The following is a 21321-nucleotide window of genomic DNA, read 5'->3' as shown; positions in this document are numbered from 1 at the left end:
TATTTAAGTTTCTCTGCATTAAAGTCACCGGCCAACATAACTGATGTTGATATAAATGTTTGTCCTGTTTGTGAATTATGAGTGAACTGATTTTTTTTGTTATACTTTCAGAGGTCTTAGATGGAGAGGAAGGTCCTACAGGAAGAAAGTTAGAGCATCAGAAGGCCAGAGACAGTGAGGAGATACGAAACAGTGATGGATATGTGAAAATGAGAGAGATTGGTAAAAGAAAGGAAGTGGAGGTAGAGGTTACAAAAATCTGTACCTCCGGTGATGAAATGTCCATCATGGTTCTGGAGATACAAGGCAATGCTAGGCCTATGACAGACTCCCAGACTCCATTGAAGGGCAAAGGAAAGCAACAACATAGCCTTCCATACAAGAGAACTGAAGGACTTCAAGAGGAGATCAATTCAAAGGGTGAAATGCTTGAGGGTGGAAGACAAGTCAACTTCCCTGGGTGCCAGGCACAGAAACACAGAAGTCTGGGTGTGTTGGGTGATGTTGCACGCTTCTGGAGAAAGGAGAAAAGAGTCCACAAGGCGAAAGACAGAGAGGAGAAGGACAGAGTGGGCCAGACATGGCGAGACCAGGGAGGAAATGGCAGGGAGCAATGGAATGGAGAGACAGAGAGGGGTGGAGTTGGTAGGAGTAGAAGAGCTAGACAGAGAGGAAACCAGTTGCTGCTTTTTTCTAGGCAAAAGCACAGCAACTGGAATGGCTCTCATCCATCAGAGAGCAGCTGTGACTGGAGGAGCAGGGAGAAAGAGGTGCCTGAGAAACATGTTGAGAGTAGGATGGATAGGCAGAGAGGTGAGAGGCCTCTGAAAAGGGAAAAGAGCTAAAGGGAAGAAATACATTGATGTGTGTTAAATAAATATTATTTCAGATATCAGAAATTCGATTATAGAAGTTATTGGTAAATCCAGGCACATGATTCAGACAGAATTAAATCTATTAATATTATTAATTACTAAGACAAAGTATGTTATTTTCCCCTTTCTGTAAAGGGTTTGTGGGCGGGAAAACTATTTGATTAATATCCCTCTATTCGCGCTTCAATATCCGGCAAAGTTGAACGGTGACGGTCATTTCCACCTCCGACAGTTTCCGTGTGGGCACAATCAAGACAACCGCTGTAAACAAACTTTCAGTAACGGTTTAATTCCAGAAGAAATACATTTCATCAAAAAGATATGCATATCAAAACAGGTGAGTTTTGGGTACCGGTAGCTATTAGCACATTACTTTGTGACTTTCTAGTTTGCCAACGTTAGTAAAACGTTCTGAAATGAACACTCCCGGTACGGTGTGTTGGAGCCGGGGTGTTATGAAACTTATCTAACGTAATGCTAGCTAGCTAGCCAGGAAATTGTTTATTGTTCTAATGCATACTTGAAGACTAACGGTATGGCCGTATTATAGTACCTCCTGCTTAGTTATAAGTTACTATTTTAAATAAATTACGTTTCAGGTTAGCTGACGTTGGCTACTGTTAACGTTCCATACACGTTGCTTTTCTGTTTCTTAGCAGACTAGCTAGCTAGTTAGCAAGTGGTTGGTTGGCAAGGCAGTTCGATAAGGTTATAACGTTAGTTACATAGCTTTTTGCTCATATGACATACAACTTGCATAACATGGTTGTAAAGTCATTTAAGTGTCATTATAAAATTTGCCACTGGATTTTTTTTTTTCTGGATTCAGCTTAATCGGTAGCTAGCTAGGCCAAACGTGGCGTGCATTCTAGCTCTGCGTAGCTATGTGGCTAGCTAACGTTAGCTAGCCAGTTAACCTAAAGCCCCAACAAAACCTAACAAGTTAAGATGGGTACTCTGATAGTTAGCTAGTTCATAATTTCACCAATAAACCATAACATAAATGTGTACTTTAAACTGTTCCATTTAAAAAACTATATTTCTTAAATTATTAGGGGATTCTAACGATCTTCCTTTACCTTATATCTAACTTTAGGTACATGGGAGGCCAACACAGTGTGCGAGTCTGACACCCTGTGTGATCCTGCTGGCCTTGTGTCCTCCACCAACCCAGAGGCTCACATTGGCAACCGCCGCCTATCACCTGGGTCTGGCAACTGTGGTGGAGGAGGTGGAGGCTGCCCAACTGGGGTTGACCAGCAGCCCTGCCAAGCTTCACCCCAGGCCCTCGAGGGCAACCTGAACGGACCCGCCCATGTACATGCCTTCACTTACCGTAGAGACAGAGATCGTAGAGGCCAGCACAAAGGCCGTGGCCCTCGCAGAGAGGGGCCCAGGGGGGCAGGGCGTGTGGCAGATAGGCCCCCGAAGCAGAGCCAGAAGGAGAGGTGGGTGGAGGACAGCCTGTCTCTACTCAAGCACCCACCTGCTTTTCCAGTGCAGGACAGCCCTGCCAAGCTGCAGCCAACCATCAGCTATGCCTCGAAAGTGAAGTCAGGGGCAGTGGGTGGAGTGCTGGAGGAGGAGGGCCGCCCAGCCATCGGTGTCCTGCTGCAGAACCAGTGGGGACTTAGTTTCATCAGTGAGGTCCTCCAAGCCACAGAGGGTTCAGTTCCCTCTCCTGCCCCCATAGCAGCACCTCAGCTCACATTTCGAGGTGAAACCGCGAACCCAACACAAGAGAGGCATCACACAGTCCAGGCCAGTGGTGAAATCCCAGTTCCTGTCACTACCTCAATCTCCATTGACCAGTACAGAGAAGAGGAAGCAAAGATCAATGGGAAGCTGCTTCTCACCTGTCACCATCTAAAGGAGGCTCTGCACTATCACACAATAGGTAAGGGCTGATGTGGTTAAGACCTCAATAATACATTAATGTATTATAAATGTTATTTTTCTGTGGCATCTGTCATAAAGTTGTATGGATCATATTATGAATCCTAATTATACCTTGTTCATTTTTAGAATGGAATGTCACCTGCAACAAACAGAAAGAAGGTGAGATGTTCATCAGGAAGGTCCATTATTAGAATTTGGACCGGATTCTCCATTCTCCACGCTGGGCAATAGAATCTCTGAAGCAGGGCTCATAATTTTAAAGGATTTTAAGATGTTTTCAGACCTCTAAAGTAGTCTAATGTCAAGAGAAAATCACATCCTACAACATCAGTGGTGTAAATTCAGTTTAGCTATATGCCTCCAACCCAAATTAATAGAAAATGCGGTCACCCAATAAAACCAGGAAATGAAACGGTGCTCATCTTTTCCATTCATTTGGAGTTGTGGCGTATAGCTGGACACACACAACCACTGTCGTGGGACATGGTTTCATCTTGACATTACTTTCGAGGTTGGGGAAAAAACGGACAAACGTTACTTTAAAAATTAAATGGTCTCTTTAATGGCTCGATTTGTTAAACGTTGATATATTTTATTATCCCACCATAATATGTAAAAACACCCAATAATACAAGACGGTTTAAATACAGATGGAACGATGAGACTGATATATAAATGTGAAGGATCCACTTGGACTATTGACTCATTTGTTCCAATTTGAAACAACGAACGGGCTGTGGTCTCTTGGTTTAGTTATAAAAATATTTGGTTTAAACGCGTAGAAGAATAAGTGCAGTGAAGAACAATCTCTGTTTTTGTGAGGGCACAGTCATTGAATTTCACATTGTCTCTCAATTCCAACTGATTCCCCGTTGCTCTTTTCGCTGGGGGGGGGGGGGTCATATTTTTTTAAATCAATTGCCATCTCCATTTTTCTTAATGTTTATTTTTTAAGGAAGTTGTCTTGGCATCACTGGATGAATTTGGATGTTTCTCTGTCGAGACCTTCAGGTGAGGCTTGATATGATTTTAAGGAATCCCACCAGCGGAGTGTCGTCCGCATATTTAAAGAAGGCTGGGCCAGAGGCTTGGCAATTGTACGCAACCTTACAGGGCTCCCTTGTTAATCTTTCTAGATGAAGAGATGGCAGGGTTAAATCTCACCTGACTACAGTTTACCAGCTTCTCAATAAGTAGATGGTGTTGAAAGCGCTACTGAACACAATTTTCACTAGGCTAGTGAAAATTGTTTGTGGTTATTCAGCATGACCAGTAGGCCAATTGTATTGGTTCTGGGGGAGATCCTACTAGTGACATCATTTAAACTTGCTGTATCTTGTCTGCAAAAACATTTGTATCATGCACCCTAATGGTTCTAAAGAAGGATACAACTTGAGATGTTTTTTTTTTATTTTTTAAATCTAGTGTGTTTCCCTTTTCAGAAGTCCTTGCTGCAGCCCCCAAGGGCTAGATTGTATGAGAGGTTTGACAATGCTGCCTGTCACTAAATGCTGTCTTATTTTCTGTTTCAGATCCCAATAAGGTAGTTTGGTATAAGAACTCCCTGGACCAGCCAGCCTAGTGACGCATAGACCTGTCTGCCACAACACACACCCCCACACACACCCCCACACGCACTCAGGTCGATGTCTTTACACAAAGCCACACTGAGACACTTTGGACTAACTCCTTGATGAGATCCACAACTAGGGACTTTTCTAACGCCTTCAAAGGCCTGCCTTAATGAATTGGACCTGGAGTTCCTATCGGCTCAAAATGATTCGTTTTAATGTCGTGTTGAGCTGGTCTTTTTTTAACAATCTTAAGAGCTGTCATTTTATTGTGAGGAACTGCAGTTTTATCAGACATTTTCTGTGTTGTCCTCTGTTGTAAGGGATCCGTCAAGCACTTTCTAATCTGTTGTGACCAATCCTTGGTACGCCTACCCTACCAGGTGTTTGTTTATTTTCACAAATTTGAAAATGTGTTATACCTGCTTCATTTGACCGTATTTTACACGGGACAGATGTGTAATCATGTCTCCAGTTTACAGGGGTGCAGACAGCACAATAAGAACGCACCCTTCCCCTGTCTGATCCTAATGCTGTTTTATTTTGTACCCTGATTGGGTGAATGTTACTCATGAATCCATATGATTACTCATGATCACACTAGCTCAGTTTTATGATTTGAAATATATAAAAAATACACTGGAGGATAAGTGAACAGTATTGCATAATAAAATTGAATGAACTTGACATGCCCCATGGTCTTACTGGTAATGCTCATACTTCATTGTTTTATCATTTTTACATATGATACATAACCAACAGCATTATTTGCTTTGTTAATACGGACAAGTTTAAAATGTATTTACCCTTTTTTAAAGTAAACTGAGGGCTTGACTATCCTTGTCACCGAAGTTCAGCACGATTGAAATGTAAAGGTCATTTCCAATTTAGCCGACATGCAGTGTTTACTGTGAATGCAGTGCTGCTAACGCAAGAACATTGCCTTTCAATTTCTATGGCGCTGAACTACTGCGATACGGACTGAATAAAGCCCCAAAATAATTGATTGTGATCCTTGGACGACTTGATTGGATAAATGCTCAGTGGACGGAGTTACATGAGGGGGAGGGGAAATATTTTGGGTCTTGAGTTCCAAATTGACCTACCTTTCTGCCTGAACAGCTTTAAATGTGGGGAAAAGGCATAGTGCCTTCACCTCTGCTGGTGCAATGCACTGGGCCAGGGACCATAAGATCACAGGTTCTAATCTTGCTGATCCCCATCCTTGAAAAAGGTACATTTCAGCTTTCAGTGTAAAGCAAATTTGTATTTAATGTTAAGCCAATATTGCCACCTGTCAATGATTTTAGAAGGAATGATTTAAATGGTTTGATAATTCAGATGTTTACAGTTGTAAGAAATCTAGCTACATTACAACGCATCACTGACTATCTCCGGAGGTACTAATTTTAATTGTTTACACTTGTCAAAAAATATGGGCGCAATCAGAATGTTGACAGGATCAGGACACGTTAACACCAGGTATAAACGTGGCTATATTGTGGACTAGGGGCTGGATTAAATCCGTATCGCGGAAGATCTGCATTATACTGACATTTAAAGGCATAGTTCCCGCGTTCGCGGAGACTTCATTCACGGTAAACGCTGCATATGTTGGCTCAATCAGACATGACTTTAATGCGGATCTTCTGCGATACAGATTGAATCCAGCGCTAGAGAAAGCCCCAAAAGATCAAAAGATAAAGGTGTTTTCTCCAAATACGGGAACATTGCCTTTACATTTCAATAGCGCAGATTTTCTGCAGTCCGGATTTAATCTAGGCCTAAAATACTAATGAGTGTGGCTAAAAACTGTTGTGTTGAGTTCAGAACAATAGAAGTGAGGCATAGAATATTTCTACATTGTTTCCCTCCATCATGACACAACACATACAATCCAGGTAAAGGGAAGATGGGTGGGTGCAAGTTGCAGCCTGTTGGGTAGTGAGCTGTCAATCTCTCCAGGTCACCTCCACTTCATCTGTTCTGTACCTGCCAACAACAATGTTTCTCTTGTCACTGGATGACAGCACAATATGGTAGACCTGTTGTCAAAAAATATCTCAATACACTTTCGTAAAATAGACAAGAACTTCCTGTAACATTTTAGCTAAATTTTTTATGTAAAAGTAATCACTGTACAATATAAATATGATAAATCATTGTACTGTACAATATAAATATGATAAATCATTGTACTGTACAATATAAATATGATAAATCATTGTACTGTACAATATAAATATGATAAATCATTGTACTGTACAATATAAATATGATAAATCATTGTACTGTACAATATAAATATGATAAATCATTGTACTGTACAATAGAATATAATGAAAGGGAATCACTGTACTGTACAATAGAATATAATGAAAGGGAATCACTGTACTGTACAATAGAATATAATGAAAGGGAATCATTGTACTGTATAATAGAATATAATGAAAGGGAATCACTGTACTGTATAATAGAATATAATGAAAGGGAATCACTGTACTGTACAATAGAATATAATGAAAGGGAATCATTGTACTGTACAATAGAATATAATGAAAGGGAATCATTTGAGTTGCAGATATAGTGGAATTACCTTTGAGTGATCCATGAGTCTGACAGCTCAGTTGTCTGACCGGATCGGAACATCTCCCAGCCAGCCTGTGCAATCATTGCTCCATTATCGATACAAAAGCTGTGACACAACAAAACAGAATATCACATTTTAATAATAGGATGTACAAAGTTAAAGTACATTGTGAAATTAGCATCAACATAAACCTGTTTACTTGTATTAGTTCATAAATAATAAAGGTAAGCATGGAATGTCTTAGATACACTTGTCAGATCCCTTGTATTGAAAACATAGTATGTAGAACCTTACCTCTCATCTGTAGCAAAGAGCTTTGCACCCCTCTCCTTGCACATGACTCCCATCATCTCCTGCAGACGCAGATTACCTACAGAGCAAAACCGTCATCAGCATTCCTGAAGGGTTGTGTTTGAGTTGTGCCTGTCCATAATGAGATCAGACAGATTTACATGATATTACATCTTATGTGTTTTAATGAATTACATTGGAAAGCCCACAACCCCCACAATGAAGTACAATTGATTTACAGCCAACGCCTCCAACGATGAGCACTTCCTGGGAGCTGCAGTGAGCCATGGCCCTCTCTGTGATCTCCACCAGCATGGAAAACAGGGTCTCCTACAGGACACACAAATAGTGAAGGATCATTACACAGTGGTGTGCTGTGACACCTCTCAGACTGTGAGTGATGCCACCATGTAGCTGCCATCATTCTGAAAGGGAAGGGTGTTGCCGTGCCGATGCAGGAAACAGGCTGACAACAATGCACTGGGGCAGTTTATTGCTTTTGTTCTGACCTGTAGGGAGAAGCACAGGTCTTCTGCTGTACACTGATTACATTTCAACATCTTCCCAGCTGCTTCCTGAAAGAAAAGGGACAAATATGAGCACATCAAACATGCCCCCCTTATTATAACCACAGTCCATCTAACAAATCACAAAAACCCTGTCTCTCCCCGACAATGCTATGCAACCCAATGCAATGCAACTCAATGCAGAACTTAATTCCCACTTAAAGGCTCTGCATCTTACCTCGATATAGGATAGAATCCCAGAGAATGACACGTCCATCCCCTTCACCGTGTATGGAAGCTCCACATACTGTGTACCTCTGACAAAACAAACACGAAATCAATAGTGTAAATATATACATATGAAAACATCTACTGGCCGACTGCAATTCCAAAGAAAACACATGTACTCACTTCTTGGCCATCTGCTCAATGTTGTACCCAGGGCTGGGATCATTGGAAATCTGAGTACAAACCATTTTGATTCATGAGAATGGTAAAACAATTTATACAAGGTATAGTCAGAGTCCACAATAAATCTTAAAGAGGAGAAAAAAGGATGTTGCTATCTCGCTTTAAAAACAAGATGCATGAAAAGAGGAGCAAATTGAAAATGATATTCAGCAACTCTTGTAAGACGATGGAAGTGTACATGTTTCAGCATGTAGCCTTTATAGGAGCATTACTTAGTCAGGTTTGTTTCAGTTTAGTCCCCTGAAGAGCCATGCAGAACTCACCTTTATCACCCTGGCAAACCTGTCCAGGCAGTTGCCCACTGCAATGTCGATGGTCTCACCAAATATCCTGTAGCGCCGCTCAGAGTATGCAATCACCTTCATGAGGAAACATTACATTAGAGCACAACTAAACCCAGAAACCTCAGTTGAGACAGGTATGAGTGCTAACTAAGGGGAAACCCTAAGAACTCTCAAGCTGTTGCGGGACATCCCAAGTCTGTCTTAGTATATATGTATGGGTGACTGACCTGTGTGTTACCCCCACTGACATAGAGCACAGTGGGGTTATTGGCTTGAGTGATGAGGCGGCCCATCTCAATGTGGCCAATACAGTGGTTGACACCCAGGAGAGGCTTCCCCCACAGCTGGGCCACTGTGCGCGCCACCAGAGCCACTGTCACCAAGGGGGCACCCATCCCTGGTCCTGGGGTAAATAATATAATGTTGGTGAAAACTGAATGGTACTACAGGTCAGGAAAGGCCATTTCAGCTTTATAGGAATCAGTGACATAGGAGTTCCTGACCCTTTGTGTATGCCACGCAATCAACGTCAGCAGGCTTCAGCCCTGCCTCCTCCAGCGCCTCCTTCAGAACTGTTAGGATGACACTGCGGTGATGTCTGGCTGTCTCACTAGGCAGGAACCCTGTGATGGAGAGTTAGTCTGTTACTGCAACTACACACATGAGCATTAGGACAAACGCAAGCCTTCAGTTGTCATTCGAGTCTACTTTGAATTCAACCAACTTGCCTTGACCAGGGGGTGTAATGTAGGTGCGTCTGGGGTTTGAGAGTACTTCTCCATCCCTCACAATGCCCACACCAATCTTGTTGGCACTACCCTCAAATCCAATCACTACAGTCATGACAGCTAGAGAGTTTGAGGGAGATGGAGAATTATAATGAATACATTTTTTTTTAAATAAAATAAAAACTTGAGCACATTGAAAGAATGTCATAGTTATTGGTCGTGTGCATCTGAAAAAAATATGTTCAGAGTGCGAGGACATTGCTACAAATACCAGAAACAGTTGCATACATCAGTTCCTACAAGAATAAACAGTGCAATGTCAACGACTAAAAAGTACAAGTGTTATTTTATTTATTCTTCAAAAGCAATAGGAAAAGTAGAACATAAACACTAGAATATAGATACCAAAAACAGTGTCATGTTTGGTTAAAACTATTAGAAGCATGATTAGTTAGCTAAACACTCGGGTTGCACACCAGGTGGCGATCTAGATCTACAATCAATTATTTAGTTCAAATGCCAAAAACGAAGGCACATTAATAGCCAATTTCACGTGTTTTAAATGAAAAACATTATAATTTCAGATGGGAAAGCAAAAAGTTGAATACGAACCTCCTGGTTGCTGAGTATTTCGGGTTTCAGACAGTACTCTAGGCAGTGAGGACCCATTACAAGAGGTCGTTTGATGATTTCCTTATAGAATTGTATCTTTCAATGTATTGTATTAACCAAAACAATTGGAAGCTAATTGTAGACATTTAATGTTTGACGTAAACAAATACATAACATGCATAAAAAGCGGTTACCTGGTGCGTTCACGGATTCAGGGGAAAATCACATCAGGCATAATATAGGGCAGCCTACACCACATGCGTGTGTGTGACCATGTTTCTCAAACCACACTGCTTTGTTTTGGAGGAGTGACTGTGACACGTTTGAATCCTTTGTTGTGAAAACGCAAAGTAAGAATACTTTGGGTTCTCTCTAGTTCAATTCTTAATTTGCAAAGAAGTAGTAGTAGCAGCATTAGTTGCATTCATTTTCTGCCAGATTGCTCGTGCACATTTTGCCCATTTATTCAGACTCGATCTTCATTCGACATGGATTGAGCCATAGGCCGCACATAAAGTTATGTATATGTCCTAGCTAACTAGCTTATTATCAAAGATGTGCCTGTTTTTGCAGTAGTTACAGAATTGTTAAATGGATATGTGGTACTGTAAACATCTTTATCACATATCTGGCGTACAAACTAGTAGCTATTGTGGCAGTAGCTGTTGAGCTAAGCGTCGCTATTGTATTTGCTAAAGTGGCTGCTATAAATTAAGCTAATGACTAGATCATCTGTTTTTCTTTTCCCAGCGGCGACGCGTGTGTACTCGTGTGTGCGTGTTGTGTGTCTTCGGGGCGTGTGTGGGATAAGAACGAGTGAAAGTATGTCGAAAAGAGCGAAGAAAAATGAGCAGGAGGCTGGAGATGGTGACCATGACAACGGCACAGGTGAGACAATTGATGTGTCCTGTTTTTTGCGTATCTTACACTTACATTATGTCTGAAGCAGAACAGAATACAAATGGAAAAAAATACTGTTACACCAGTCTCATTACCCCTCCTGTTTTCTCTGTCACCTTACAGCTCCCGCTGCCAAGAAAGGAAAGAAGGTCAAGGAACCAGAGGCTCCCATTCTGTACAGTGACCCTCCTGATAAGATGAACAGCAAAGATGGACGTGCTGCTAACATGAAGATCACCTCCTGGAATGTGGATGGGCTCAGAGCTTGGGTCAAGAAGAAGGGCCTTGATGTGAGTTTGGGAACCACAGAGTCCAAAGCTGCAATACGACTTGGCATTGAGCTATAAAACAAGCCCCTTACCAACAATGCTGTTTTAAAAGTATAAGGGTTAGGGTTAATAAATAAAAATAACAAGTAGTTAAAGAGCAGCAGTAAACAACAATAGCGAGACTATATACAGGGGTACTGGTACAGAGTCAATGTGCAGAGGCACCGGTTAGTTGAGCTATAGTGCATAGAATTGTTAACTACACGTGAAATAAGTCCACACACTAGTTATGCAATGCATGAGATTTAAACGTTGAGTGCGTATGAACTTCTGTTAAATACTATTGTCTGGTTCATTAATCTGCACAGTGGCTGCACCTTTTAAACACTGATAAATGGCAGTGCAATGTGAAGGAGCTGACTGGTTATTTTCCCCCTCTTGCCCAGTGGGTGCGTGACGAGGCCCCAGATGTGCTGTGCCTGCAGGAGACGAAGTGCGCTGAGAAGTCCCTTCCTGATGAAATCACCTCCATGCCTGAGTTCCCCCACAAGTACTGGGCTGGCTCTGATGAGAAGGAGGGCTATAGCGGGGTAGCTATGCTGTGCAAGACTGAGCCCCTCAAAGTTACCTATGGCATAGGTGAGTGAATGGCTGATCCTGGTTACTCTAGTTGGCTGTGAGTGTCTTCTCTTTACCCATTGACTGTTCTCTCCAGGTGTCCTAGTTAACCTGCCTATCCCTAATCTGTCTGCAGGTAAAGAGGAGCATGATAAGGAGGGCCGTGTTATCACTGCTGAGTTCCCCACCTTCTTCCTGGTCACCGCCTACGTGCCCAACTCTGGCCGAGGCCTGGTGCGCCTGGACTATCGCAAGACCTGGGACGTGGAGTTCAAGGCCTACCTGAGCGACCTGGACAAGCGCAAGCCCCTGGTGCTGTGTGGCGATCTGAACGTGGCCCACGAGGAGATCGACCTGAAGAACTCCAAAGGCAATAAAAAAAACGCAGGCTTCACAGCAGAGGAGCGTGAGGGCTTCAATCAGCTGCTGGCTGCAGGCTTCACCGACAGCTTCCGCGAGCTGTACCCCGAGCAGGCCAATGCGTACACCTTCTGGACCTACATGATGAACTCTCGCTCTAAGAACGTAGGCTGGCGTCTGGACTACTTTGTGCTGTCCTCTGCTCTACTGCCAGGCCTTTGTGATAGCAAGATCCGCAACCAAGCTATGGGCAGTGACCACTGCCCCATCACTCTGCACATGGTTGTGTAGATCAGTCTGGCCAAAGTGCTGGATCAATTGTTTCCCAGTTCAATAGTTTTGGCAGTGTGGCCATGCATTGTTTTCTCATGTTAAATGTGACCTAGGTGGCGGACCTCAGATGAAGTCATGGCATTCCCAACTACTGAAACTAATCTGTATGCCGGTGTGCACACTCAACATGAGTGAAACATCAGAACCTGGAAACACGTTTCTACTGAAACTGGGATTCTCAAGAGTTTACGTAACCCTCAAATCTTAAATTGTATAAACTACCGTAGTCACAATTGTCCTGTCACCCATTTGAAGTGACTATTCAACACTGCTTTACTTTCCCACCCACACAATGCACTCCTAAGTGACATCTGGTAACATACGGCATAATCCCTGCAAGTCCTCTGAGGCAGTGTTCTTTAAACATGTGAAACTGATGTTGGTGCTCAATAACTGCTAGTCTGTCATTGAAACATTGCTCCTTTGAAGGGAATGTGAGTCCTATTTTGTTAATTAATATTATATATAATGGTAATGAAGTCATTATCATTGAGTGAATATTGATAAATTAAATCATGGTACAGATTTATTAGCATGCAAACATTCAGACCCAGATTGATGGCCAGTATTAAGATTGTCAAATGGTTCAACCTCTAGAGCTGATATGAGACCAATGTCAGTGGTATCTCACCCCTTACTGCCAATGTCAGTGGTATCTCACCCCTTACTGCCAATGTCCGGAGCAAAGTTTCTAAGACATGCCTGTTTTGTATTAAAAAAAAATCCCAAACCATAGCTTGAGTTTATAGATGGTAAATATACCCATGCATCTAATAAAGTTTAGTTTTAAGTATGCTTGAGTTTCCTTTCTATTAGGTTAAGTTGAGGTTTTCATTACAAAAGACAGTAACAATTTTTGTATTGTTCATTGAAGTCTCTTCATTACTCATTTGAGCTACAACTCTATGAAAATACAATGTACTATACATATAAAATGCATTTTAGCAGACGGACACGAGGCACAAATCTTTTAGTACTTCTACATTGTGATAAACAACCAAAAACAACATTTTTTCCGGGATTAATTGCAGCCAGGGCTCTACAGATTAAATCCAGGCCAAAGTTGTGTCACGAGTGATTCAGCTCACAGAAGAGCTGTATGTGCCTTGATGAGTAACAATGACAGTAGTTCAGCTGAGGAAAGCTAGAAAGAATTCAAATGCATTTCATGAATCTATAGATTAGGAATTACCACTAATATACTGAACAAAAATATACATGTGTAATCATGTGCTGAAATAAAAAATCCCAGGTATGTTTCATACTCACAAAAAGCTTATTTCTCTCAATTTTCATGCACAAAAATGTTTGTCTGTGTTAGGGAGCATTTCTACCTTGCCAAAATAGTACATCCACCTGACAGGTGTGACATATCAAGAAGCTGATTAAACAGCATGATCATTATTTAACTAGGCAAGTCAGTTAAGACCAAATTCTTATTTTACAATGATAGCCAAACTCCCCTAACCCAGAAGACGCTGGCCCAATTGTCCTCCACCTTATGGGACTCCCGATCACGGCCGGTTGTGATACAGCCTGGGATGGAATCAGGGTCTGTAGTGACGCCTCTAGCACTGATATGCAATGCCTTAGACCGCTGTGCCACTCGGGAGCCCAAGGATCTGATGGGAGATCACAGGTGCACCTTGTGCTGGGGACCATAAAAGGCCACTTTAAAATGTGCAGTTTTGTCACAACACAATGCCACAGATGAAGCGTCAAGTTTTGAGGGAACGTGCAATTGGTATGCTGACTGCAGGAATGCCCACCAGAGCTGTTGGCAGAGCTGTTGGCGGTCTCACAACCGCAGACCACGCCAGCCCAGGACCTCCACATCCAGCTTCTTCACCTGCGGGATCATTTGAGACCAGCCACCCAGACAGCTGATGAAATGGAGGAGTATTTCTGTCTGTAATAAAGCCCTTTTGAGAGGATAAACTCATTCTGACTGGCTGGTTCTGGCTCCCCAGTGGGTGGTCCTAAGCCTTCCCAGGCCCACCCATGGCTGCACCCCTGCCCAGTCATGTGAAATCCATAGATTAGGGCCTAATTCATTTATTTCCATTGAATGATTTCCTTATATGAACTGTAACTCAGTAAAATCTTTGAATTTGTTGCATATTGAATTTATATTATTATTCAGTATTTATATTTTAACACTCCTGGTTGTCTGCAGTCGACAGCTAACTCACCATGGCATTCTACCAAATCATTTGACTGAAATCTGGACAGAGACACAATCATGCCTCAGTAAATCTTGGTGGCATGAGTCTGCTGGTGCATCTTGAGGTGATATGACTGTTTGAATCCTTTGCCACACTCTGAACACAGGTAGGGTTTCTCTCCTGTGTGGGTTCTCAGGTGTCTCTTCAGACGGTTGGCGCTGAGAAAGCTCTTGTCACAATGGGTGCAGGAGTAAGGCCGTACCCCTGTGTGGTAGCGCAGGTGAATGGTCAGGTAGCAGGACTGGGTGAACTGCTTCCCGCAGTGGGAGCACTGGAACGGCTTGTGGCCCGTGTGGAAGCGCTCATGCTTTAGAAGCTCCGCATGGGAGAAAAACCCTTTGCCACAATCGGAGCACAGGAACGGTCTCTCCCCCGAGTGGGTTAGCTCGTGCCTGGTCAGTGTGGCCTTGTACACAAAGGTCTTGTCGCACTGCGAGCAGCTGAACACGTTCTCCCTGGTGTGGCAGCGTTCATGTTTCTTCATGTTCCTCTCTCTCTTGAAGCTCTTCCCACAGAATGAGCACATGAAAGGCATTTCTTCAGAGTGGATCTTCATGTGACTTACCAGCCCTCCCTTGTAGAGGAAACCCTTTCCACACTGCTTGCACTGGTGTGGCCTCTCTTTCAGGTGGGTGCGCTGGTGTGCGGTCAGAGCAGCCTTGTAGGCAAAGTTCTTGCCACAGCTGCAGACATGCAACCTCTCCTCTTGGTGTGTGAGCAGGTGCCTGTTAAGGTACGTACTACTGCTGAATCCCAAGTCACACCTTGGGCATTTGTAAGAGAGCTCAGCCTCGGTGGCGTTCTCCGTGTGAGTCCGGAGGTGTCTGACCAGCGCAGACTTCCAGGAGAACCGCCGGTCGCATTCCGAACACCGATACACACCGTTCTCCATGTGGTTCTTCTTGTGCTCTGTGTACGCTGACAAGGACTTGAAGTTCTGCCCACAGATCAGACAGTCATGCTTGCGCCCATCCTTGTGTGTCTGTCCGTGCCTCTCCAGTGACTGCTTGAAGGAGAAGCGGCGTCCGCACTGAGGGCACACGTATGGGCGCTCGCCGGTGTGGACGCGCCGATGGTATTTCAGTAAGGACTGAAACTTGTAGCTGCTGTTACAGTCTGGGCAATCATAGTGTCCCGCTTGGCCTGTTTGGTGCGGAGCAGACGGAGCGTCTTCCTGCGCTTCCCCCGAGTGGTTCGTCTCAATGTGCTGCTGGACGGACGCCTCGTCTGAGTTGATGAATGGACACCACCCTGAAGGACCAACAAAGTATAAATGAAAACCTGATGGATTCAATAAGGGCAGGATACAAACAATTGTTTAAGCAATGTATGTAGGTAACCACTCAACAGACCAAACAATTACACACTTATGCAAAACTAATAAGGTAATACAAGCACCTGTATCTCCTTCCTTTGTTGAGACCACTGGTGAGCCATAGGAGTGTTCCTCACTGTTGAAGATAAACAGGTAGAGGGCAATTCCAAGGTAACAGAGTGACACAGACTCAGATTTTTCACTTTAAAATGTATGTCAAACAAACACCAATGATTGCGAAGTTAAACAAACCATACAACTATGCACAAGGACAACATTGAACAATTTCCACAGAGAATTGTACAAGGATACATTTACTTGAAAAACAGTAGTTTGGTAACAGAATGACAGTTTGTGCTGTCTGTTAATAAACTTTGTTTTTTGTTTGACATACATTTTAAAGTAAAAACATCGGAGTCTCAGTGTCACTCTGTTACCGTGGAATTGCCCGCCTAGACCATTAATGCCATGAGATGACAGTTGAGTTCACTTAAAATACCAAACTTGTTATTTAACCTTAAAATGTCTGCGTCGATCTACTTTACCTCTTAAAATGCAATGGTGTGAAACCCTGGGGGTTCATCAAGCTTCCATCCGTCCTCTTTGGGGTGGCAACCTTTCCCTTCAGCTTCTGCAGGTTCACCATCTGCACCTTCAAGGTCGGTTTTGTTTTCCTACCACTGGTACGGACCGTGACAAGTGTTACAACCTTGTCCAGAAGTCCAGGCACCAACACTGCAGGCTCAGATGAAGTGGACTGACCCGCTCCTTCCTGTGGATTGTGACAGGATTTCCCTCCATCCTCCAACACCGGGTCTGTTTCAGGGGGTTCAATAGCCACCTCTCCTACAATCTCTTTAATCCCTATATTCTCTTTCTCAGACTTCAGGCTTTTTGTAAGTTCCTGCGTTTTGACCTCAGTGCCCTCTGTGTGAGCCTTCAGGTGTCTCACCATGGCCGACGCCCAGTTGAACTTCCTGTGGCACTGTGAGCACTGGTAAGCGCCTTGCTCCATATGGCTCTTCTTGTGCTCTGTGCGGGCTGACAAGGACTGAAAGGTCTCCCCACAGATTAAACAGTCGTAAACGCGCCCATCCTTATGTGTCTGTTTGTGCCTGTCCAGAGACTGCCTGAAGGAGAAACACCGTCCACACAGATGGCACACATACGGGCGCTCTCCTGTATGGATGACCTGATGAGCTATTAGTGCAGAGGCAAACTTGAAGCTCTTCTCACAGACAGAGCAGATGTGGGGCCCAGAGGATGTTTGGTGATGGGAGGATGCTGGGTCATTCTCAGCTTCTTCTAGATGTGAGTTGCTCTCCAAGTCCCCCTCTTCATGGTCCTCCATCACTTTCTCCTCTTCCTCCACTTCTTCAGCGGGCGTTTCTTTAGGCTCTTCTTCCTTGTCCTCCATGGTCTGTCCTTCGTCATCGTTCCCATCCTCCACCTCCTCCTGACTCAAACCTAGTTCAACCTCTTCATAATCAGTCAGAGTTACAATTTCCACATCGAAGTCATCCACAAACTCCTCCAAGGGTTCTGACTGGTTGTCACAGGTGGTCTGCTCAGTGCTGATCATGGTTCTACTGTGTGGCGGGATGGAGAGAGAGGACAGGATGAAGTCGCCCATGGCGCAGGGGGGTACTGTTCAAAGAGAGGATGCTACAATTAAAGTCAATCCATTTGGATGAATGCCATGTTCAGTTTTAAAACTGCACGGATACATTTGCTACGTGTCACCCACCATGTTGCTCCAAATGTCCAAGACGTTTATGGTGCTGGAGAAGACTCTTCAGATCTGCTGGATGAGATATAACATGGGCACAATCATCCAAGACTGAGGGGGCAGTACCGAGCCATGCCATTGTCTGGGGGATAGATCAAATAATAGATATGTATCTACTGAATATTCCACTTCACATGGTTCCTTGCACAGTTTAATTAATCTGGTACTGCACAATGATTATTAAACAGTAGGTGTGAATAGAAGGTATTCTTTCCCTCACCTGTGCGAGGTCAGGGGTCGGTAACAGTTGAACCAATCTGGACAGGAACTCCCACAGTAGAGTCTGCAGCTCGATGTCATATTGTGGTCCATACTCCACTGGGAATATCTCCTGAGGGACACAGATGAGGAAGAAAACCCCTCCACATGATTTAATATACAGGTAAATGCAATGCAAAACACTTTACTTCATTGACCTGTAAATCCAATGCAAGAGGACATGTGTTCTGTGAAGTCTCACTGTGAAAAAATGCTCTCTCTCATCAGGGTCTTTAAGCAGGGTCTGGACCAGCTCCAGAAAACGAGTCTCTGACGACTCCACCTCTGTGTCACTTACCTGTAGGATACATCAAACAAGGACACATTTGTCCAACATACAGTGTATCTATAGCAGTGCATTTCACTCCAGTCTACTCCTCCAGGAAGAAGGTATTCATTGACGATCAACTTACATCATTACTGAAGTGGGTAAGTGGTTGAATCATGTACAGCTGGGTTAAGATGACCTGAGGTTCTACAGGATGCTCACTGCGACACAACTCCAGAATGTGCTGCAATAACACATACCCCATGCACCGTTATTCATTAGTTATATAGTTATAGTACGTCAGACTGTTACCATGGTCACCCCATGGCTTTTCAGTCTGAAAAAGTCACCCTAAAAAAATATGCAGTAGTCTCTACAAGCCAGAATGTTGAATAAAATGACATTTACACTCAATTTACCGGTTGTCCGTGCTGTTGTCCTTTTGGCAGTAGAAAATAAAGATAATATTTCCACGGTTTGTATTTTCTATCTCCTGACGCATTGCACATGATGCACAATATGCAAACAATAGCCGAACGTAACCAAACGTTGTCGACTGAAGCACGTCCACTTCGCAATCAGCTGGAAGCGCATGTGATATACTACAAATGAAAAGTTGTCAACGTTTGGTCACGCTTGGCCATTGTTTAGATATTGTGCACGTGTTTACGTCCCATGCATCAGTATTGAAAACGTATACGGAGAACTGAAAGTCGGGCTAATAACACCTCCCTGTGGATATTTTCTCACCGATGACCTCCGACATGAGGATAAAAATCAGCAGACAACAGGTAAAGTTTGTCTAAATGAAGTTTATTCAACATTCGGACTGTTTTGAAATGAGTGTGCCTACACGAAACTACATCTTCCACTCTCGGATTCTAAAAGGACTGTTTTGAAATGAGTGTGCCTACACAAAACCACATCTTCCACTCTCGGATTCTAAAAGGAATACATAAGGTCTCTATATATGCCTCTACACTCACTCATTAGGGTTGTAACACTCACCCTTGCTCGCAATCCCAAAATAAGTTGGGCCCTGTGCCTATAGATCAGCAACTCAGGGACCATTTCTGTCACCAGGGAGACAAACTCTGCCAGCATTGCATAATTCATGGCATCTCGCTGTTGCACCACCTGCCAAATGGACGCGGACATAAGCTGAATGGGTGGAACCAAGAGGCAGAGGGAGAGGAGAGGGAGACCTAAAACAGCATGGAAAAATGAATAATACGGTTGCAATCAGAACGTCAAACGCATACACTGTATATACAAAAGTATGTGGAGACCCCTTCAAATTAGTGGATTTGGGTGTTTCAGCTAAACCAGTTGCTGACAGATGTATAAAATCTAGCACACAGCCATGCAATCTTCATAGACAAACATTTTCAGTAGAATAGCCTTACTGAAGAGCTCAGTGACTTTCAACGTGGCACCGTCATAGAACGGCAACATTCCAACAAGTCAGTTCGTCAAATTTCTGCCCTGCTAGAGCTGCCCCAGTCAACTGTAAGTGTTGTTATTGTGAAGTGGAAACTCTAGGAGCAACAACAGCTCAGCCGCAAAGTGGTAGGCCACACAAGCTCACAGAACGCGACCGTTGAGTGCTGAAGCGCGTAGCTCGTACAATTTGTCGGTCCTCGGTTGCAACACTCACTATAGAGTTCAAAACTGCCTCTGGAAGCAATGTCAGCACAAGAGCTGTTTGTCGGGAGCTTCGTGAAATGGGTTTCCATGGCCGAGCAGCCACACACAAGCCTAAGGTCACCATGTGCAATGCCAAGCTTCAGCTGGAGTGGTGTAACGCTTGCCGCCATTGGACTCTGGAGCGTTCTCTGGAATGATGAATCACGCCTCACCATCTGGTAGTCCAACGACGAATCTGGGTTTGGCGGAGTCCAGGAGAACGCTACCTGTCCGAATGCATAGTGCCAACTATAAAGTTTGGTGGAGGAGGAATAATGATCTGGGGTTGTTTTTCCATGCTAGACCCCTTAGTTCCAGTGAAGGGACATCTTAACACTACAGCATACAATGACATTCTAGACGATTCTGTCCTTTCAACTTTGTGGCAAAAATTTGGGGAAGGACCTTTCCTGTTTCAGCATGACAATGCCCCCGTGCACATAGCGAGATCCATAGAGAAATGGTTTGTCGAGATCGGTCTGTAAAGAACTTGACTAGCCTGCCCTGAGCCCTGACCTCAACGAACACCTCTGGGATGAATTGGAACGCCGACTGTGAGCCAGGCCTAATCGCCCAACATCAGTGCCCAACCTCACTAATGCTCATGTGGCCGAATGGAAGCCAGTCCCCGCAGCAATTTTCCAACATCTAGTGGAAAGTCTTCACAGGATATCTAGTGGAGGCTGTTGTTATAGCAGCAAAAGGGGGACCAACCCCATATTAATGCCCATGACTTTTCAATGTTCCACGAGCAGGTGTCCACAAACTTTGTCATGTGTTGTACCTTCATTGGCTTGGAAAGAGTATTTCAAAAGAACATTGTAAACAATTTTAAAATCAATCTGCAACATAGCTAGTGCATTATCTGAAATGGTTAAATAACGTTTCACAACAGTCTTGTGTAATTGAATGTAGCTTATGCATCTTAATTATGGGTACTGGGGCATATTCAGTGGAGCAAATGTTCATAATTGTTGTAGAAATACGTGAGTACTGCTTGTGTCCTGTGGACTTCATTTTTGACTGCAAACAGGCTGTGAACATGGTGTCTTGCCGAACATACCCCAAAATAACTAGCAAATAGTAGCAAATAGTATATGCAGCGGCTGGCATATTTGCATGGTCATTTATTAGATACAGCCTACCTGCATTGTCCGCTGCCGAAAATTCAGAGTCCATTTTGTCGCGTGGGCCAAATGCTGACTGTTGTTACAAAAGTTAGATGGAGGATCCCGTTAGACGACGGGATTTAATGCATCGGTTCCTTCCTGAACGCTACAGATTGTAGCAAATAATGTTGTGAACACTACGTTTGCTTTGTCTACGAATGTTTTACTAATAGTAAACCAGTTAATAACATGCTTGTAGCCACGAACGACAAGCAATCCGGAAGTGATCCTGGAATTACTGCGCGTCACAAAGGACCTGTCATCGGAAATGCATCGGATAGTTCACCTAGGAATGATTTAACCG

The 21321-nt window shown here is 43.6% G+C and overlaps 4 protein-coding genes across 6 annotated transcripts; 2 read left to right on the top strand and 2 right to left on the bottom strand.

Annotated features, from left to right (window-relative positions):
* The first annotated feature begins 1045 nt into the window (after positions 1-1045).
* Positions 1046-5032, top strand: LOC110490657. Its single transcript, XM_036956974.1, has 4 exons — positions 1046-1212; positions 1972-2772; positions 2901-2933; positions 4307-5032. The coding sequence occupies exons 1-4, from the start codon at positions 1197-1199 to the stop codon at positions 4354-4356; spliced, it is 900 nt and encodes a 299-aa protein (XP_036812869.1). The 5' UTR covers positions 1046-1196; the 3' UTR covers positions 4357-5032.
* Positions 5033-5591: 559 nt separating this feature from the next.
* Positions 5592-9925, bottom strand: LOC110490647 (probable tRNA N6-adenosine threonylcarbamoyltransferase). 3 transcript variants are annotated; one of them, XR_005038533.1, is made up of 12 exons: positions 9828-9925; positions 9216-9335; positions 8991-9110; positions 8715-8890; positions 8467-8562; positions 8144-8193; positions 7971-8049; positions 7736-7801; positions 7455-7556; positions 7230-7305; positions 6942-7040; positions 5592-6337 (listed from the first exon to the last, which is right to left on the bottom strand). XR_005038533.1 is itself a non-coding variant. In XM_036956971.1 (12 exons), the coding sequence occupies exons 2-12, from the start codon at positions 9328-9330 to the stop codon at positions 6312-6314; spliced, it is 1047 nt and encodes a 348-aa protein (XP_036812866.1). In that variant the 5' UTR covers positions 9331-9335; positions 9828-9925; the 3' UTR covers positions 5592-6311. The 3 variants fall into 3 exon arrangements, 2 of the variants coding, with proteins under 2 accessions (XP_036812866.1, XP_036812867.1); XM_036956971.1 differs by having other exon boundaries at positions 5592-6390; positions 7466-7556; XM_036956972.1 differs by having other exon boundaries at positions 7466-7556; positions 9828-9924.
* A 122-nt stretch (positions 9926-10047) lies between these two features.
* LOC110490648 (DNA-(apurinic or apyrimidinic site) endonuclease) lies at positions 10048-13100 on the top strand. Its single transcript, XM_036956973.1, has 5 exons — positions 10048-10177; positions 10578-10715; positions 10851-11017; positions 11443-11635; positions 11751-13100. Exons 2-5 carry the CDS (start codon positions 10652-10654, stop codon positions 12263-12265), a joined length of 939 nt encoding a protein of 312 aa, XP_036812868.1. The 5' UTR covers positions 10048-10177; positions 10578-10651; the 3' UTR covers positions 12266-13100.
* A 66-nt stretch (positions 13101-13166) lies between these two features.
* On the bottom strand, positions 13167-21256 carry LOC110518396 (zinc finger protein 17). The gene is made up of 9 exons (XM_036956967.1): positions 20994-21256; positions 19171-19367; positions 18308-18406; positions 18097-18192; positions 17857-17967; positions 17595-17718; positions 16393-17494; positions 15931-15983; positions 13167-15783 (listed from the first exon to the last, which is right to left on the bottom strand). The coding sequence occupies exons 1-9, from the start codon at positions 21025-21027 to the stop codon at positions 14555-14557; spliced, it is 3045 nt and encodes a 1014-aa protein (XP_036812862.1). The 5' UTR covers positions 21028-21256; the 3' UTR covers positions 13167-14554.
* Between the last annotated feature and the right edge of the window lie 65 nt (positions 21257-21321).

This window comes from Oncorhynchus mykiss, chromosome 21 (genome assembly GCF_013265735.2).
Source record: "Oncorhynchus mykiss isolate Arlee chromosome 21, USDA_OmykA_1.1, whole genome shotgun sequence".
NCBI classification, from domain to species: Eukaryota; Metazoa; Chordata; class Actinopteri; order Salmoniformes; family Salmonidae; genus Oncorhynchus; species Oncorhynchus mykiss.
The sequence above is the reverse complement of the archived record's forward strand: the minus strand, read 5'-3'. Positions and strand labels throughout refer to the sequence as shown.

Excerpts from the sequence above, each read along its gene's own strand:
- LOC110518396 (XM_036956967.1), bottom strand. The coding sequence starts at position 21,027 with ATGGACTCTGAATTTTCGGCAGCGGACAATGCAG. Across the intron at positions 18,407-19,170 it reads TTTTGGGATTGCGAGCAAGG|CACATTCTGGAGTTGTGTCG; the intron begins GTGAGTGTTACA and ends GTGTTATTGCAG. Across the intron at positions 15,784-15,930 it reads AACAAAGGAAGGAGATACAG|GGTGGTGTCCATTCATCAAC; the intron begins GTGCTTGTATTA and ends TTGGTCCTTCAG.
- LOC110490657 (XM_036956974.1), top strand. Across the intron at positions 2,773-2,900 it reads TCTGCACTATCACACAATAG|AATGGAATGTCACCTGCAAC; the intron begins GTAAGGGCTGAT and ends GTTCATTTTTAG. Across the intron at positions 2,934-4,306 it reads CTGCAACAAACAGAAAGAAG|ATCCCAATAAGGTAGTTTGG; the intron begins GTGAGATGTTCA and ends TTTCTGTTTCAG.
- LOC110490648 (XM_036956973.1), top strand. The coding sequence starts at position 10,652 with ATGTCGAAAAGAGCGAAGAAAAATGAGCAGGAGGCTGGAGATGGTGAC. Across the intron at positions 10,716-10,850 it reads TGACCATGACAACGGCACAG|CTCCCGCTGCCAAGAAAGGA; the intron begins GTGAGACAATTG and ends GTCACCTTACAG. Across the intron at positions 11,636-11,750 it reads CAAAGTTACCTATGGCATAG|GTAAAGAGGAGCATGATAAG; the intron begins GTGAGTGAATGG and ends ATCTGTCTGCAG.
- LOC110490647 (XM_036956971.1), bottom strand. The coding sequence starts at position 9,330 with ATGACTGTAGTGATTGGATTTGAGGGTAGTGCCAACAAGATTGGTGTG. Across the intron at positions 9,111-9,215 it reads CATTACACCCCCTGGTCAAG|GGTTCCTGCCTAGTGAGACA; the intron begins GCAAGTTGGTTG and ends TCTCCATCACAG. Across the intron at positions 8,194-8,466 it reads GGTTTGCCAGGGTGATAAAG|ATTTCCAATGATCCCAGCCC; the intron begins GTGAGTTCTGCA and ends GTTTGTACTCAG.